Source organism: Panthera uncia, chromosome D1 (assembly GCF_023721935.1).
Source record: "Panthera uncia isolate 11264 chromosome D1, Puncia_PCG_1.0, whole genome shotgun sequence".
In the NCBI taxonomy this organism is placed as follows: domain Eukaryota; kingdom Metazoa; phylum Chordata; class Mammalia; order Carnivora; family Felidae; genus Panthera; species Panthera uncia.
In genome coordinates, this window is record NC_064808.1 from 35,427,054 (window position 1) to 35,444,475 (window position 17,422).

The window sequence follows — 17,422 nt, forward strand, 5'->3', positions numbered from 1 at the left end:
AAGATAACGGTGCAGAAAATATATTTTGTAATACATAGAGTTCTACTTTGTTTTGCCTAATCAACAAGATAGGCTATATAAAGCATTTAGAACAGCATCTGGCATACAAGTAAACACCTAATCCTAATAAATATTATTATAATTTTTATCACTATCATAATACAGTCAAACACATTATATCCCTTTCTATACAGTAGGCACTACTGATTATGCAACTGTAATGACCTTTTCAATCCAAATATTTTTAAAGTAAAGATGATATAAGGAATACACTACTACGTGGTTGAGCCTTAAATATATTATAAAAAGCTGCAGGTCCTTTTTAGAGGACCAGCCTTGTGGAATAGCATACTTGTATTTGATGGACATGCCCTAGGGAGACAGCTTCGAGAGGAGTGTAGTATTATGCGTTTGGGAGCTGGGACTTCAAATTGTTTATCATACTACCTACTTGAGACTTTAAACTCCCTAAGACTTTGTATTTTCATCTGTAACAAAAAGATAAAAGCAATTTCAAAACCAGCTGTGAGATGGAGAGAATCTAGTGAGGCAATATATACAAGGCACCTGCTGAAATGGCTGCTATAAATGATACTTGTTACATTTTAGCCCTCTTTCCTTTAAAGATTTTCCGTCATTCCTTATGTCATAATTTCCAAATGGAACTTGAAAGCAAAAATGAGCATAAATTCAGTATTTCTTAGCAGTACTTCAATATATATGGGTTGCAACTCTGGCAAATGGTAGAAAACTTTCATTTCAATAGAATTCTATGTTACAAATTATTTTTCTTAATTTGCTTCAGTTGATAATGTCTTCCCCGAAGTATGTTTTCATGACCTCCTATCCCAGGATGATGAGATGCTGGGAGTGGGGGTGGGGTGGGGTGGGGGGGAATGCGGGGGGCAGGGCGGGAGGGGAAGGGCTGGAGAGAGAAACTTTCCATGGTGGGATACATTTTAGAAAATGCTAAATAGTACATCTCACTGTAGGAATTAATAGATCATATGAGTATATTCAACCCTTGGAGAAATCCCAGATAATCTCAGATAAAAAAAAAATTAGTATTGCTTTGTGGTAAAGAGTGTAAATTTGGGAGTTAGGCCTGTGAATGCCACTTTTATCTCTCATGAGCTTATCAGTTTGAGAAGTTATTCAACCTCCATGTTTCAGTTTCCTCATCTGTAAAGTAAGAATGGCAACAGTATGTTCCATCAGGAGGAGAGGTTAAAATGAGATCTACCATGTGCGCAGACAGAGGCCAATAGAGTCAGTTCAATAAAAGGAGTCCTGTTTAAACTCTTTAGCGTGATAACTGTTCTTTACAAATAATATCTTTGAACATCTTCTGGAGCTGTTTTTCCTTGGAACACTCTTTGAACAATGCTAAAGTACGATGTTAAGAGTAGTGACAAAGTGTAATTAAGTAAAAGACTATTCAGCATATTAGTGCCCAAATCAAGTAGCACACACAAAAAAAGTCAACTACCTCACAACACGTGATTCCGCTGGCTTGTATTTATTGCCAGAGATTCCTACAACCAGGACATTAGAGCAACTATGTGGTGTAAAGATCTTACCCCAGGGATGTTCTACTCATTAGAGCCATTTATGCCTATTTCATGCATTGGCAGAGATCAGTTTATCATATTGGACCATTTGCATGTCACTGAAAGTTGAGCCTTAAAAGGAAAGGGGTATCAAATGATTAAAGCTTTAATGACTAAGAGAGAGAAAACTGAGTGTATGGCTCACTGATGGCATCTGCAACGAGAAGGGACATTATTCAGATGTTTGCATGTTTGCTAGTGCTAACCCAAAACAATCTGAGCCGGTTTTCCAAATGGAGATATAAAACAGAAAAGGAAATGAATAAAAGGTGAGAGCTTCATCCAAGGAAACAATATGCTGCAAGTATACAGCAAAATGTGAAGTCCTCCCTCATCTAAATAACACCACAATTCCAATAAACCTCTGTACCCTTTTTCAGAAGATGGGAAGCTTAGCCAGTGACCAGAAAAACGAGCAGTCAGCTAATTAACCTGATGCCTTTTACAAGTCTCTTTAGTTATTCTCAAATTTGCAACGGTATCAGGTTGCTGATTTTTCTTCTTCTAAAGAGTTCATATTTTTAATGTCATCATCGGAAATAAATGCAGAACAACAACAAAGAAGCTCACTCATAATTCTATGCCCTCAACAATTAAAAACTTTTGAATTATTTCTCTTCTCTTCAAGTCTTAATCAGAATTATATATAATTTCTATATTATGTATATAATATAGAAATATTTATATAATATATAAGTATTTCAGAGAGATATTTTATATGTGAGTACGGTTTCAAAATCTGGATTTTTTTTCTACTTAACATTGTATCTTCAGTATTTCCCCACAATGATACACAAAAGTTTCCAAAATGATCATTTCTAGTATCTGAATGGTTATATTTTTCCATCATCAGACATGCAATTTATTTCTAATTGTGTTGTTGTACAACAAATCTCTTCCTTCACGTAGTGGTTTCTTTCCTTTAGATTAGAGGTTTCAAGTTTCAGCACACATCAGAATTACCCAGAGGGCTTGTTAAAACAGATGGCTAGCTGCCACCCCAGGTGAGGCCCAAGAATTTGCGATTCCACCAACTTTCTAGATGATGCCAATGCTGCTTATCTGGGACATCACTTTTTTTTTTTTTTTTTTTTTTTTTTAGTGTAGTCTCTTTTTTTTAAAAAAGCAAGCTCTATGCTCAACATGGGGCTTGAACTCATGACTCCAAGATCAAGAGTTGCATGCTCTACTGACTGAGTCAACCATGCACCCCGCAGGGAGATCACTTTAAAAGTTACTATCATTTATATAGAATATTATCATCATTGAATTGGGACTGACAAATTGAATAGTACATTTTCATGGCATCTAAGAAATATTTCGGAAAACCCTTCCTACAAGCTTATACAGATTTATATTGGCACCTGACTTCTTGATACTGGAAGCCTGTGTAGAAACCAAGTAACTGAATGAACGAAAACACTGGAAAATGTGCATGTTTCTCATCCTCAAAATCACAACTTTAGGCCTCAGATCCGTGTATTTATATTCCAGAGATACATAGCATGGCCAAATGGTAATATCCAAACATCTGCCACCACAGAAGTCAACAAGGAGCTTTTTGGCATCATTGTCCAATTTCAAGTCAATGAAACATAACTGAAATACCTCGGAGGTGAGAAAGCACTTAGCTTGCTTGTCCACCAGATAGTTCAAAAACAATGTCACCCACTGGAAGATGTAAGGCAAAAATCTGGCTTCAAGAAATTGTTTTTACATTTAGAAATAAGAGCATCGTGACTTTGTCAGGGGACTACTTGCATGCTTGCCTAAAAGACACAGTCAAAAATCTCAGACATTCTTTATATTTGGGTAGAAATTAGTCTCTCAACCTTAAATGAAGATATATATGTGTATAAACAAACAAGCCCACATAAGCATACAGATGTGTGTACATAAGTACACATGCATAGCCAGATATGCAAAGTAGTTATTCATACCTTGCTTTCTAGAAACTCACAGATAAGACATATGCTTAGCAAAGACAACATCTGCCAAAAATGTCTTCTGGGCTCTTTCTCTCTAAATTTGCAAACATTCTTGTATTTTTCATTCTGATTTTTTCTTATTATATCTTTTTGAATGTATAAGGAGAAGTTGCGTTCATATACATAATAATCATAAAACCATACGTAGGTAAGGTGATTGGGTGTTGTCAACAAACCTTGGAATCAGTTAGCAATGAACTTGTTAACTCTGGCTTATGTTGAGAAGCGTAGATCAAGAGTAAATGTACGAGGTACAGACTAATTCAGAGAATCTTGTATTTATGACTTTCTAAGGGGTAGAAAGTCCGTGTTTTGGCAATTGTATTACCTTTAAGTAAATGCTAAGTCAACAGTCTTAACAGACCTAAATGACTCTAAATTGCTCTTTGGATGGACAAGTTCACTATGGCCATATGAAAATACTGCTGCTCTCAGGATGGACAGAACACTAGGGGATAAATGATAATATACCATGTATATTTCACTGTTTGTACATGTTACATAATAATATGCATAAATGTACTGACTTATAATGTAGTAAATATGACCATACCTTGCAGCCTCAAAAGAGATACGGCAAAGTTTAAAATATGCCCATGTTAAAAGTGCAAAAATAAAAACCACAGAACTGCAATTCAGGGACAGGGAGGTAATTCCCCCTAGTGTGTTTGAGATTTTGACTCTAGGCACTTAGTACTTAATCCTGGTGTTCAGAGCAACTTAAAGTTAAGATGTTAGCAGCAACAACCAATTGATCATTTGAAAACCAATACCCTAGGTATTTTTGAGTAGTAACTGTCAGCTCCTTACAATAAATGAGTGCAAAATGACAATCAATTAAATATGGTCTGCGCCACAAATCAAAAAGTATTAGCCAAAGTGCATACACATCAATGAGACTTTTTTAGCTCGTCAATTCAGTGTAAAAGAAGAAATAGGGAGACAGCATATAATGAAAGGTGAATATAGTCTTCATATGAAATTTCAGCTCCTAGACGCAACAGAATGGGAGGTAAAGGGAAAGCAGAGACAAGGAGAGGGGTGTTTTTAAAATCAACTTACTCCATGGTGGGGGTGGGGTGGAGAATAGACTCCTAGCAAGCTGAGGGATAAGAATTTCAACGAATACGTATTAATATAATTTCCTTTTTTGGCAAACAGTTTTAGTTTCCAATTTATGCAATGATAGTAAGTTTCCTTTTAAAAGGATTTGAAAAAAAAATGGACCAATTTTAAAGTGAAACCTGTTGTAAAAAAAAAAAAAACAGTATAAATTACCTGTGGACGTTGCCAAAAGAGAAAGGGGAGGACTACGGGTCATTATAACACTGTTCTACAGCACTTGTCATAGCTGAGTGATGCCCTAACTTGCGGGGCCAGTCAGGGAATGACCATATTCCAGTTAACCCTCTTAGTGCGCTTGGAACATCAAAAGCATGAAACTGAATGTGTGCGATATGTTCTGCTTTGTTAACTGACATTAAATTCAAACACTATCACTCAGGACTTGGAGGCAACTGTTTTCAGTAAAGCAAATCTCAATACCTCTAGAAACAAGCCATGAAAAGATTTCACTTGAAAGGAAACCATTTTCTGAACACAAAAACAGAGCATCAAAAAATACTTTATCTGTCCAATATGATATAAATTCAGGTTATTTATAAACATGGGTATTAAATTCTCAGACCACTGACTCAATATGGAAGACCAGACAGAAATAGACATATGTGATATATATTTTTGTCTAAAGATATTGGGTTACATTATAGGGAAAAGCATCTAATTTACTGATCATGTGTTTGTTAACATTTCTAAACAAATGAAGCCCTATGTTTTGATTCCAGGCACTAAGGCCTAATGTTCTCAAGAAGCATGAGTTTCAATTGAGAAAGATCAACCTAGTCAAATGTAAACACATTTGCTAAATCCTTATTTTTTAATGTACTAAAGCAAGAGCAAAAGAAGGCAGCTTGGTAAAAATAAACATGTATGTAATCTTTGTAATAAGGAATTAGAGAACAATAAGCAATTACTAAGGCAACTGTCTATCTGAGCGAGGACATTCTTGCAGATTTGTTCTCAAACCTTTAATGGTCACATATCATTATATTTTTTTTTCATTGCCATTACAAAGCAAAATAGCAATTATTAGCTGGAAGTTTTTTAAAAAATCAATAACATGGTTCTAAAATTAGATTAAAATACAAAATGATTGACATTATTTTTGAGGACTAATTATGATTAAACTTTTCTTCTAATTATATGCTGTAGAGTCTTAAAAAATTCTCACATGAATAATTTTCAGTCAAAAGTTGAAATTAAGAAAACTTTACAGTGACAAAATTGCTACTGGGTCATCACTGACTTTGAGTATTGTTAGGAATTTTCATTGATGGTACTTGATGTACACACTCATTCTGCTCTACAAAACAGAATAACAAGCAAGATACTTCAACTTATTCAAATGAGAGAATACAGTTCCTCTGAATCATAACCTCTGTTCTTTAGGAAATGACTAAAAAATATGGTGGAAAAATACTTATGAATTGCAGATTTCTAGGTATATGTCAGTACTGTATTTTCGTCTTCTCGTTTTTGAAAAGAAGAATCTTGGTCTTAGGAAAAGTCACAATCTTTATTTTGAGATTAAATGATTTTGATTATTAACAAAACAGATCAAGTGAAAGGCATGAAATGTTACTTTGAGCCCCTAGTAACAGCCTAAAACCTCCTGTGGTATCTAGTCAGATTTTTCATTAGTAAAATGGACATTAATGATTGTAAATGATTGTAAAACGGACAGAGACCACCAGAACATTCATTGGCACACATCCACATTTCTTTATTCTAACCCAGAACACTAAGTGAGAAATGGCGGTCACTATTTAACCATGCCATTGGAATGAGCTTTCATTCTTCTCGCTCTGGTTCATTACCCAAACTTCTGAACCCAAATCATGTTCAAATCATTTGAAAGTTACCAGAACCAATAGGATGATCATGTCCTAAACTTGGAATATGGAAGACTAGGACAGAACACTATTTCTGTTTCCCATGGGGATGGGAGGCAGAGGTCGGTGGATAGTGGTGGTGGTGGGGGTTAGTTCCTTTGAAACTAAATGTGTAAACAGAAAAGGAATTTGATTTTTCTTTTTCTCATTCTACTCGATCTCTATGATCTGTTTGGTGTGTGTGTTTGTATCTATGTAAAAAGAGAAAGATAGTTCTATTTATTTAGCCCTCAGTAGTAATTATGTATAATACATTTAAAAACATGTTCATACCTGGTATCTTCAAATCCAGCTGTAAACACCGTAAGGGAAGTTCTCGCTTAGTTACAGGTCATATTTCCCCTATAACCACCAACTCAAGCCCTGAATATTCTCATAAAGGACAAGATACCAAGTAAAAAGTAAAACTTTACCCTAATGAAGAGGATCTTTTCTCCCACTCGGTATCTTCCTTGGGAGAGCCTCTCCACACAGAATTTGTTCGGGCATTTGCAAGGAGGATCTTCAGAAATTCGCTTCACCTGAAAGAGAAAAGCAAGCAAGTTCATTTTCCTTAATCAGGTTCCATTTAGATTGATTTGTTCCATGGGTTCAAAGGCCCTGGACCATTAATGTTTTCAAATTTGTTCTATATTAAACTATGGACATGATATGAGCACAGAAATATCACATTACACCCTAACTATGTAAAAGTCAGGCCCTGAAGGCATTTTCTGAAGGCCAAATAACTGCACTAAGGCATAAGTTGGATGATGACAATAATAATGATGCTGGAGGATAATGATGAGCAAATCCCTTGGCAGTCGAGGAATAATGAGTAAGGTTCTCACTGGGGAGAATTAAAAAGATAGTGTACATCCGGTTGCCAAGATAAATAGATTGAAAGCTAGAACAGAATGTATGCTAACAGAGTAAAATTTCCTTACTATAATTGTGATGATATTAATTTTACCATTTTAAAAATAAATGAGAATTAAATTATTATTTTTAAAAAATGAACCCATTGTTTCATATTATTTTGAACTCTAAGATTTCCTTTAGGAAGTTGTCTCTATTTCACCCAGAGTCACCCAGAAATTCACTCCACCTCAGTAAACCTCACCTACCAAAACCTATTTGTGTGGCAGTATCTTACAATTTACACATTATAGAATTCATGTCTGAATATCGGAGTCCATCTCTATTTTCTCTATCTCGCTACTCTTTAAAAAATACATAATCTAAGTGATATGCACACAACACTTATAAACAGTTGTGGCTCTTAGACGATAATGGATAGTCCATGATTTAAAAAAAATTTTTTTTTAATGTTTATTTTTGAGAGAGAGAGACAGAGCATGAGCAGGGGAGGGGCAGACAGAGAGGAAGACACACAATGTGAAGCAGGCTTCAGACTCTGAGCTGTCTGCACAGAGTCCAATTCGGGGCTCGAATTCACGAACTGTGAGATCATCACCTGAGCCGAAGCTGGATGCTTAACCAACTGAGCCACGCAGGTGCCCCTGGATAGTCCAAGATTTTAGGAACAAGTTTATACTTATGTTTTCCTTGACATGATGCCATGCTGTATCTCATAACTGTCCTCTCTCCAACTAACCAACCAACCAAACCAACCAGAACAATAATTTCCTGTGTTTTGAGCCAAAGTCACCATGGAAGAAAGAAAAGAAAGGTTGCCATGTGCCGCCTGCATTTGAGAAGCTAGATAGAACAAATTTAGATTCTAAAGGAATTCACTTGGGCTCCCCTCACCCAAATTCTTTCTACCACAAAGATATGGTTCCTGGAGCTTTGTCATTTTACATTTATTTATTTTGAGAGAGAAAGAGTACAAGCAAGGGAGGGTCAAAGAGAGAGGGAGAGAGAGAATATCCCAAGCAGGCTCTCCGCACTGACAGTACAGAGCCCAATGCAAGGGTTGAACTCAAGAACTATGAGATCATGACCTGAGCCAAAACCAAGAATCAGACACCTAACCGACTGAGCCACAGAGGTGCCCCAGGAGTTTTTTCATTAAAGAAACTCAAATAGTCCCTCAACTCAATGTCTGACTTTAATCAGCCTTCCACTAGGTAAAAACCACGGGAAGAGTGACACACGAACACACATGCATGTTGGTGTGAAGGACTCAAACAGCTTAGTTTCCCTAGAATAAGAGAGGTTTTAGAAAGAATGGAAGCATAAGACACTAGAGGGAAAACTAGAAAGGGTGGAGGAATCCTGAAGCAAAACTTACCTTAAGAACTATACAATATGCCTCAGCGAAGACCTATAAAGAATTAACACTATTGCTGAGGGAAAGAGAATCAACCTCGGGATGTATGTTTTCATCAGCCCCCTCCAGAATCCCTGATTTTACCAACATACAAACCTGTAACTCTTGGTACTTATTTTTACCATAGCAAATTGTGTCTCAGTTATTGGTTAACCTTAATGTCTCTTTGCTTGATTGTGAGTTACATTGGGTTAAGATAATATCTCATTACAGTTTTAACTTCTTGAAATAAAGCATGATGCCTTAATGGAATATGTGTTCAATAAATGCATATTGAATAATAAATGAATGGTAAATAAGACATGTGCCTATATAGGACACAGGGGGAAATTAATGCAATAAAATCAAGACTGGATTCAAAGAATAGTAGAAATGGTTTTCACTGAAAAATGAGGAAGCTACCTAACAATCATTAAGTTAGTGATTGGGCCCATGTCTTTGAGTTATGAATTTTTTGTACTGTATAAAACTTGGCTCACAGCTATATACACCCACCCACCCCAGTATTAAGAGAACTCTGCCCCTAGGGATTTTTTTGAAGGGATATTCTTGAACAAGATGGCAATTATCGAACAAGAAGTACAAAAATTGGGTAATACAAGTGTCATTCCCTTCCATAATGAGGAACCACATTCTGGGGTATGGAGGTGTCAATGAACGTAGGCTGTTTTCAGAGTCCCTCTATGTGTATCTCTTTCTATATATGTCTCTTAAAATGTGTTTAAAATAAAGATGTATACATAGGACAACTATATATAAATTATGTTGAATTTATACCACTGCTAATTTATACCATAACTTTTCACCCCAATAAGGGCTTCCGTAAGAAAGGGAGGAAGGAAAGAAGGGAGAGATGAAAAGAAGGGAGGGAGGGAGAAGGACTTTGGCCATCCAGAAGAAAATCAGGCAGTGAGCATTGTAAAAACACATGGCCCAAACTTTAGGAGAGCCATACTTGGCACAGCTTCACTGCCACACAGTAACTGGACAAAACAGTAGACTGGTGTCCAAGTGGTTCCTCTGCTAAGACAATACAATCACAATTATATATGGAAAGTATTTCCACCTTGAAATGTTCTTATACAAAACAAAGAAACTATTGGGATGAAATGAAGTAAAACACAAGGAACATTTTCTCAAGTGACTTGCCCTTCTCCAATGCCTTCCTAGCTTTGAAAATGGACTTGTTTTTTTAAAACCAAGGGCTTTTTTGTAGTTGTGTGAGGGGTGGAGGCAGAAATGGAAGAGACAAGGCCAGACTGTGGGTAGTGGAAATATATTGTTAAGTCAACAGTTACTGATGACATCTGTGCTTCTAATATTACCTTGGGATAAGTCAGTCTGGCAGGTGTTCTGTTTTTGGCCAGGAACCCAGCCAATTTTCTGCTGAAATAGGATTTCAAGAGGAGCCTGATTACTCAGAATTATACTATCTCTCATCCCCAGACTGAGGAAGTTGATGGAGAAGAGGAAGAAAGTAAGAATGGTTTCTTAGAACTGTATTCAATTCATTGTGTGGGAATGCGCTCACCCTGAGGGAAGGCAAACAGAGAACTCAACCTAACCCCACTGTTTTATCACAGCTGATTCCCTCTATCAGGACATCTGGAGAATATATTCATCTGAATGGACTCCACTGTGTTTCTCTGATGATATCTTGATTAAAGAAGGTGGCACGGATTATCTGCATAAAGGTCACCAATTTTTTTTTTCAATTTTCCACAATTTCTCAAAAGAAATGTGAGGAAACACTGAAAGTTTCAAACTGGCAGTTATTGCTGGAACTGTTCATTGGAATATGATATCTTAGCACAGGTCAGCTTCTCTTTCTTTTTCTTTACTCTTCTCTCTTCCCTCTCCCCCCTTTTTTCTTTTGTTCCCTGTCTTTCTTCTCCTTCCTTTCCCTTTTTTTTTAGTAAAATAATAACTTTTCCAGAGTAAAAATAGTCAATATTATTAAATAAACACAGGGACTTTGCAAGCAATTTCTATCTTATACCTTATTCTACAGTGCATTCTGCAGTTCATGACTTTCAACTCCCCAATGGCTATATATGCCTTACATACAGTGAAGCAGTTGCCATAGGAACTCTATCTATTTGACATATGAAGCTCGGATTTAAACCATTAGTGAATCTCAGATTATTTTTTGTCTTTGTTCCACTGTCCCTGAAATAAAATACGCCAATGAGAAACTATCACTTAAGCAGAATGTGAATATTTCAACGCAATTTCCCCAATGTAGCATGAAGGAGACTGTAAGAGACTTCCTGTGGCCAAATAAGTTTGGAAAATTCCAGATTAAACAAGACCGTATTATAGAACTCACTACTGCCTTTGACGTGCCAAAGAGCACTGCCAAACTCCAGACAGGGACTGTAGTAAGCTGCATTTCTCAGACTAACATAACCATAGAATTGTTTTCCCCATGGGGCATCTGGCAGTGTGTTTGATTAAACACTATTTGAGAAAGGCTGGTTTAAAGACTTTTAAAACATAGTATTCTAGCTGGCAACAATACAGAAATATCCACTTTACACATTTCCTACATTCAGTTAAAACCCCTTAACTAAATAGATGGTTATGTTCCCAAACTCCATTTGGTAAATGTTAAAGGGTGTTTAAAGCTCTTCTGAAATCCCTTTCTTTGTTTGCAGTGGAGTGAGCAGAGCCTGGAGTAGAGAGGACCACCAGAGAGTGACAATCTGGCCATCTTAAAGACAGTGCCCATCTCATTCTACTCAGCTGGAATATTGGCAAAACTTTTCAAAAGTCCCTTTCATACTTATTGTACCACCTTCTCCCTCCTGTCATTGTTCTCCTCTACTCAAGATGAGGATGATCACACACTGGACAAGCTGGTGAAAAAAATGGACCCTTTCTGGCTACTTCTCCCAGGTTCATGTAAATGGCTTCAAGTGGCAATGTCTCCACCCTCTGCAAAGCTACAGCACGGTTGAGTAGTACACATATCCCCAGTACACATGGCTTTTCTTCATAAATGGAAAAAAGGCAGAAGCTTTTTTAAACGTTTATTACCTACGCTGTTAATTTATCCAGTGTGATAGAGATGAATAAAATATGGTCCTGTCACTGAGAACGAGAATTACACCCAGAGAAGAATGGGCATTTATGCCCAATAAGGCACATCCCTCATTAAATATACACAAAACTTTGGGGGCATCAAGGACTAATTTGTCCATTTTGCCTGGGATAAGAGATGCCAACAAAGTTTACAGGAGGCTGTGCAAACTGAATTTTAAAAGATGAAAGAGTACTTAAATGAACATTCAAAGGGTGAGTAAGCAGAATTCTGGTGAGGAAAGCAAGTGAGGAAAAACACAGAATATAAAATTTCCTTAGAAATTTGGGATTAGCAGACGTGCTTACAATGGATATATCAGAATGCAAGAATAAGTCCAGAGGATAAAAAGTCAAGGAAAGACAAAATGGGCCAGAACATGGAGGGCTCATGTAGCATATAAATGAGTTTGGGCATTACCCTGGAATGTCACAGGGAACCCCTATATAATTTTAATCAAGTCCCAGTTGCATTTTTTGCTAATCAATATGGTAGCAATAATGTTCAGGGGAGAAAATTATAAGAACAGAACAGTAAACAGTATCAAACACCAGAAAGTGGTCTCATAATTTGAGAACTAAAAAAAAATTCATTTGGTTCAGAAATTTACTCATTAAAAGTCTAAGCATTGACTTGGCCAGAACTCTACATATAACGCATTGGAGAAAGTGAACAGAGGTCACAGCTAAGACAAAAAGGGGAAAAAAATCAAGTGCAGTAGCCCCAGAGAAACACTTTATAAGAAAGACTAAAGGAACATCTCACTCTAAAATAAGTTGAATCCAAGAAGTATAGCTAGGAAAGGAAAAAAAAATGTTCTCATCATTTTATAAATAACACACCATTATCTACTATTAATACAATATTTTATTTAACTTCCTTTATTTCTAATAAAAATGATAATTATGAGAAGCAAGCAAGGCATGTGACCAAACCTAAAAACAGTCCTGTGGTTATAAAATCCTTTTAGATGGCGTTGTATTAACATGCCCTGCTTAGTCTTTAATTCCTGAGTGGATTGAACAAAAGAAAACTCAATTAAATTGGTATTGGCTAAGATACCCTGACAAGCTAAGGTTAAGCTTGTTCCCCTTAGAAATGGAAATTCTCAATCTGTCAAACTGTTGCACTTCTGCTTATCTGAATCTGCAATATAGGCCATTGTGTCACATGGGGAAAAGCAAAAGATGAGGCAATGTCTCTGCAGCCTATAGTGTCAGTCAGCCATTTTCCCAGCACTTTGCAGCTCAGACCCTAGAGAAGGAAACCAAGCTATGGGCCAGCACTGCTTTGCAGTCCTGCCTAGCCCACATAACTGGTGTTATGCTTGTTGCTAGTTTCTAAGGACTTTGCCCATGTCGGAGACATACTTCAGTCTCACATCCCTAAGGTAACCAGTTTTTTGAAAAGTTGCCATCAGTACTTTTTAGATTTGCGCTCAAATTAGATGTGCTGGGAGATGAATGCTTGCACATCATCAAACACGCTTCCTATAACCAAAAGCTACTTTTAACAGACAACAGAGGTAGCCAGAGCATTTTAATTCATCCAGTTTGCTGTTACTCCCAGAATCTGTTTTGTGTGATTATGAGGGTATAATGAAACCATTCCCTAATCTGCCAAAGACTGTGACTCTGGGACTTTGCTAAGTAGAAGGGTGGGGACCCCAGACAGTTGGCAAAACCGGGTTGGGATTGAAGCTCCTCTCCCCTCAGCAGGTGATTCAACCCCAAAGTTTCAGCTTCTTCAACAAGAAACGCATCCTCTGATAACAACAGCACTTGAAAAACAATGATGGATCCTGACCCTTAGCAGGCAGGCACCAAAGGGCCATTATGTTCCCTGTGGTATGTTTGTGTTCTCTTCTTTAACAAACCTCAAGATCTCATGCCTCAGGCTCCTTATCTGTGAAATGAAGAACCGTGAACCAAAACTATCAAGGTTGAACTGTTTGTAAAGGTAACTTTTAGGAAGCCAACTTAATCAGCCTAAAATTTTAGATACTGCTGGGTAGAATTAAGTGATACTTTGTTGCAAATGACTGGCTCAGTTTTGAATCACAGATTAGCTACTTCAACTGTTGTAGGACTACAAACTTTTTCATAGGATTTCAAAATGAATTTCAAAGGTTAGACTGATAAGAAATTATACAGAATGAGTTCTGAAGTTCAAAAACGACAAAGTGCTAGTAAGAAGTCCAACCAATTTTACTTACTGCATCATCCAGTAAGTTCCCCGTACTCTTTTTTCCAGAAGACTTTGATGAAGGAGAAGGTGAAGGAGAAGGGGCAGAAAGTGTTTCTTCTTGTTCAATCTCTTTTTCCAATTTTATCAAACCAGGAGGTTCCACACCATACCTTTTAAAAGACACCAGATCAATACACATGCATAACTTATAAAGACAGACTTGCCATATGTTACGTTTGATCATGAACTGCATAGGACCAAATTGCTGACTTTAAAACTAACTTTCTCTGGCATTGAAATGGTAAGTTCTTAAATTGGCATCCTTTAAAGCAGGAAAAAACACATATATCTGATTTAGATATATGTATCTATAGATGTGTGTTTTGAAGATATAGGTCTGTAAATAAAGATACACACACATACACACTTATGTTTAGATATGTATACACACACACTAATAGACACCTGACATATTAAGAATAAAAATACCCCATGTAATATATTGAGGCAATAACATGAATTAGCATGTAAAGTTTAGTCTTCAGCTTTCAGATTTACTAGCTTTGAGATTAATGTTATAACTGAATTTCTATTTTGAACACAAACTTGTTAAAGACAAAAATAGCAATCCCCAAGGTAAACATCCTTATTCGCTGCTAATTGTACAACTCCTATGAGCCCAGAGCAATGTACTATGGGTTATACTGTGTCATATGTTATACTCTTAAAAACAACACAAGGAGGAGCACTTGGGTGGCACATTTGGTTAAGCGTCTGACTTCGGCTCAGGTCATAATCTCGTGGTTCATGAGTTCGAGCCCAGTATTGGGCTCTGTGCTGACAGCTCAGAGCCTGGAGCCTGCTTCACATTCTTTGTCTCCCTCTCTCTGCCCCTCCCCCGCTCATGCTCTGTTTCTCTCTGGCTCTCTGTCTCTCTCTGGCTCTCTCTCTCTCAAAAATAAAACAAAGTAACATTTAATAAAATTTAAAGAACAGGGGCACCTGGGGGGCTCAGTCAGCTAAGCATCTGTCTCTTGGTTTTGGCTCAGGTCATGATCTCACAGGCGTGGGATGGAGCCCTGTATCAGGCTCTGTGCTGACAGTGTGGAGCCTGCTTGGGATTTCTCTGTCTCCCTCTCTCCCTGCCCCTCCCTCACTTGTGCTGTCTCTCAAAATAAATGTCTCTCAAAATAAAGAAATAAATAAATTAATTAAAAACAACATAATGAAGGCATATATAGGGGTATGGTGGAAGAAAATGAATAGGGAGGAAATAGAGTAGCAATTTAGAATAATAATATATTAAAAATTATGTGTTATAAATTATCAGTGCCATAGGAGTTCAAGGAAAAAAGAGATGTAGTTGTTATCAGCATTCTTATCTCCCATAATTATATTTTTCTTAGGCTAAATTTAAAATTGGTTTGGTTTCTTAGATGCATATCAGTTTATTTAGGTGGAGAAGACCAAAGATAATTCCAGAATTTGGGAGCTGTGAAGGACCTTTGGGATCATCTAGTTATACTCCTACATTTTTACAGAATAACAATCCAGACAGGGTGCAGAACTAGCTAGGAGCAAGACAAGGAAATCCAAATTTTTTGAGTGCAGGGCTGAGGCTCTTTTTCTCTGAGATTTTAATCAGGTGATTACATGGAGAGGAAAGGAGAGGGGGGAAAAGGGAGAGAGAAAAAGAAAGAAAGAAGAGGAAAAAGTCCCTTGGAAATATTAAAAAATAGGTTACTAATAACCTACAAAGTAAATAATCTATATAGAGAGACTATGTAGAAGGTATGTCTACTACTTTAGTATGAATAGTATATTAAAAAGATCATTAAATGCAAAAGCTTAGATTATTGTCCTTTTCTAACAGCTTGTTACCTTAACTAACATCATCACATGTGTTCAGTACATACTTGTAAAGGAAGCAATTTCTCCACTCTTGATGTTTTGTTCTGTTGAGGGTGTTCAGTTAGTTTAATTCCTGGCCTCTCTCTTTCATTACTCACTCTTCTCCATCAAGATGAAGGAATTTATCAAATTGTAAAATCTAAGAATCAACTGAGCATACTTGACTCAGTTCCTCCTTCTTCTAGGGAAGAGGCTGCCTTCAAAAAGGCCCCATTGGAAAACTCCACCTTGGGGCACTTGGGTGGCTCAGTCAGTAAGTGTCCGACTTCAGCTCAGGTCATGATCTTGAGATTCATGAGTTCGAACCCCATGTCGGGCTCTGTGCTGTCAGCTCGGAGCCTGGAGCCTGCTTCGGATTCTGTGTCTCCCTCTCTCTCTGCTCCTCCCCCACTCACACTCTGTCTCTCTCTCAAAAATAAATAAACATTAAAAAAAAATTTTTTAAAGAAAACTCCACCCTGACTCATCTTTGTAATTAGGTAGTTAAATTGGCCAACTTCTAGAGGTCAGTTAAAGATGCTGAGCATGCCTGTCAACATGGATCTTATCAGTAATAAAGGTGCTATTTGATGTTCCATTTGCAACGCTCGTATTTCAATATCTGATTTTTTTCAGAATTTAGAGGCTGAGGATGTATGATGTGTCAGAGGCTCTTTGAAAGCTGAAAACCTGGAATTTAGTACAAAACAGTTTAAGCTGCCACAACTCAACCGAACAATAGCCATTTGGGGAAATGTCTCTAATGAACATAATAATTTTTACTTACATAAATCATTAGCTAAAAGACCTAGGCACCATTTACTGCATTTTTAACATTTTACATATATTATTCAGTTCATGGGACATAAGGACAGCATGCACTAGCCTGCAAATCTGTAACAGTGGAGCCCACAGTCTGATTCACAGCATCCCCAGGAGCTGGCATAGATCTTGGCACACAGCAGGTACTCAATAGCTACTATGTGAATGAAAAAAAAACCTCATAGTGTCATATAACAATGATTGGGGTTCCAAATATGAATGTGGTTTCATTATTCTGGATCTTTAATTGCCTATCATTGTCATAAAACATGTCAATAGTAAGTGCATAGAAATGATTTACCAAAAGTTTTTCCAGATTTAAAACCCCGTCCAAAACCAACCCAAATACATCTTTTGTTTTTCCTTTCTGCTACTTCATTAATTACACTGAACCCAACCCAGCATCTCATTACTGTTGACAAGTACCAACAACACTCACGTGGAGATTTGTGTATCATTTTTCCCTGAGGTAGACTTGAGCTAACTGTGCCATTGACCTATTCTTTAAATTTAGCAAGTCACTTAACCTCTGGAAGTCTGTTTTCTATCAGGAAAGT

General features: G+C 37.1%; 1 protein-coding gene across 1 annotated transcript in view; it reads right to left on the reverse strand.

Moving 5' to 3' along the window:
• GAS2 (growth arrest specific 2) overlaps positions 1-17,422 on the reverse strand; it is an 80,757-nt gene that overhangs the window by 43,210 nt on the left and 20,125 nt on the right. The window contains exons 4-5 of the mRNA XM_049639889.1: positions 14,182-14,323; positions 7,023-7,130 (exon numbers count right to left, since the gene is read on the reverse strand). Coding sequence (XP_049495846.1) covers positions 7,023-7,130; positions 14,182-14,323 — 250 coding nt within the window. The remainder of the gene's footprint in view (positions 1-7,022; positions 7,131-14,181; positions 14,324-17,422) is intronic.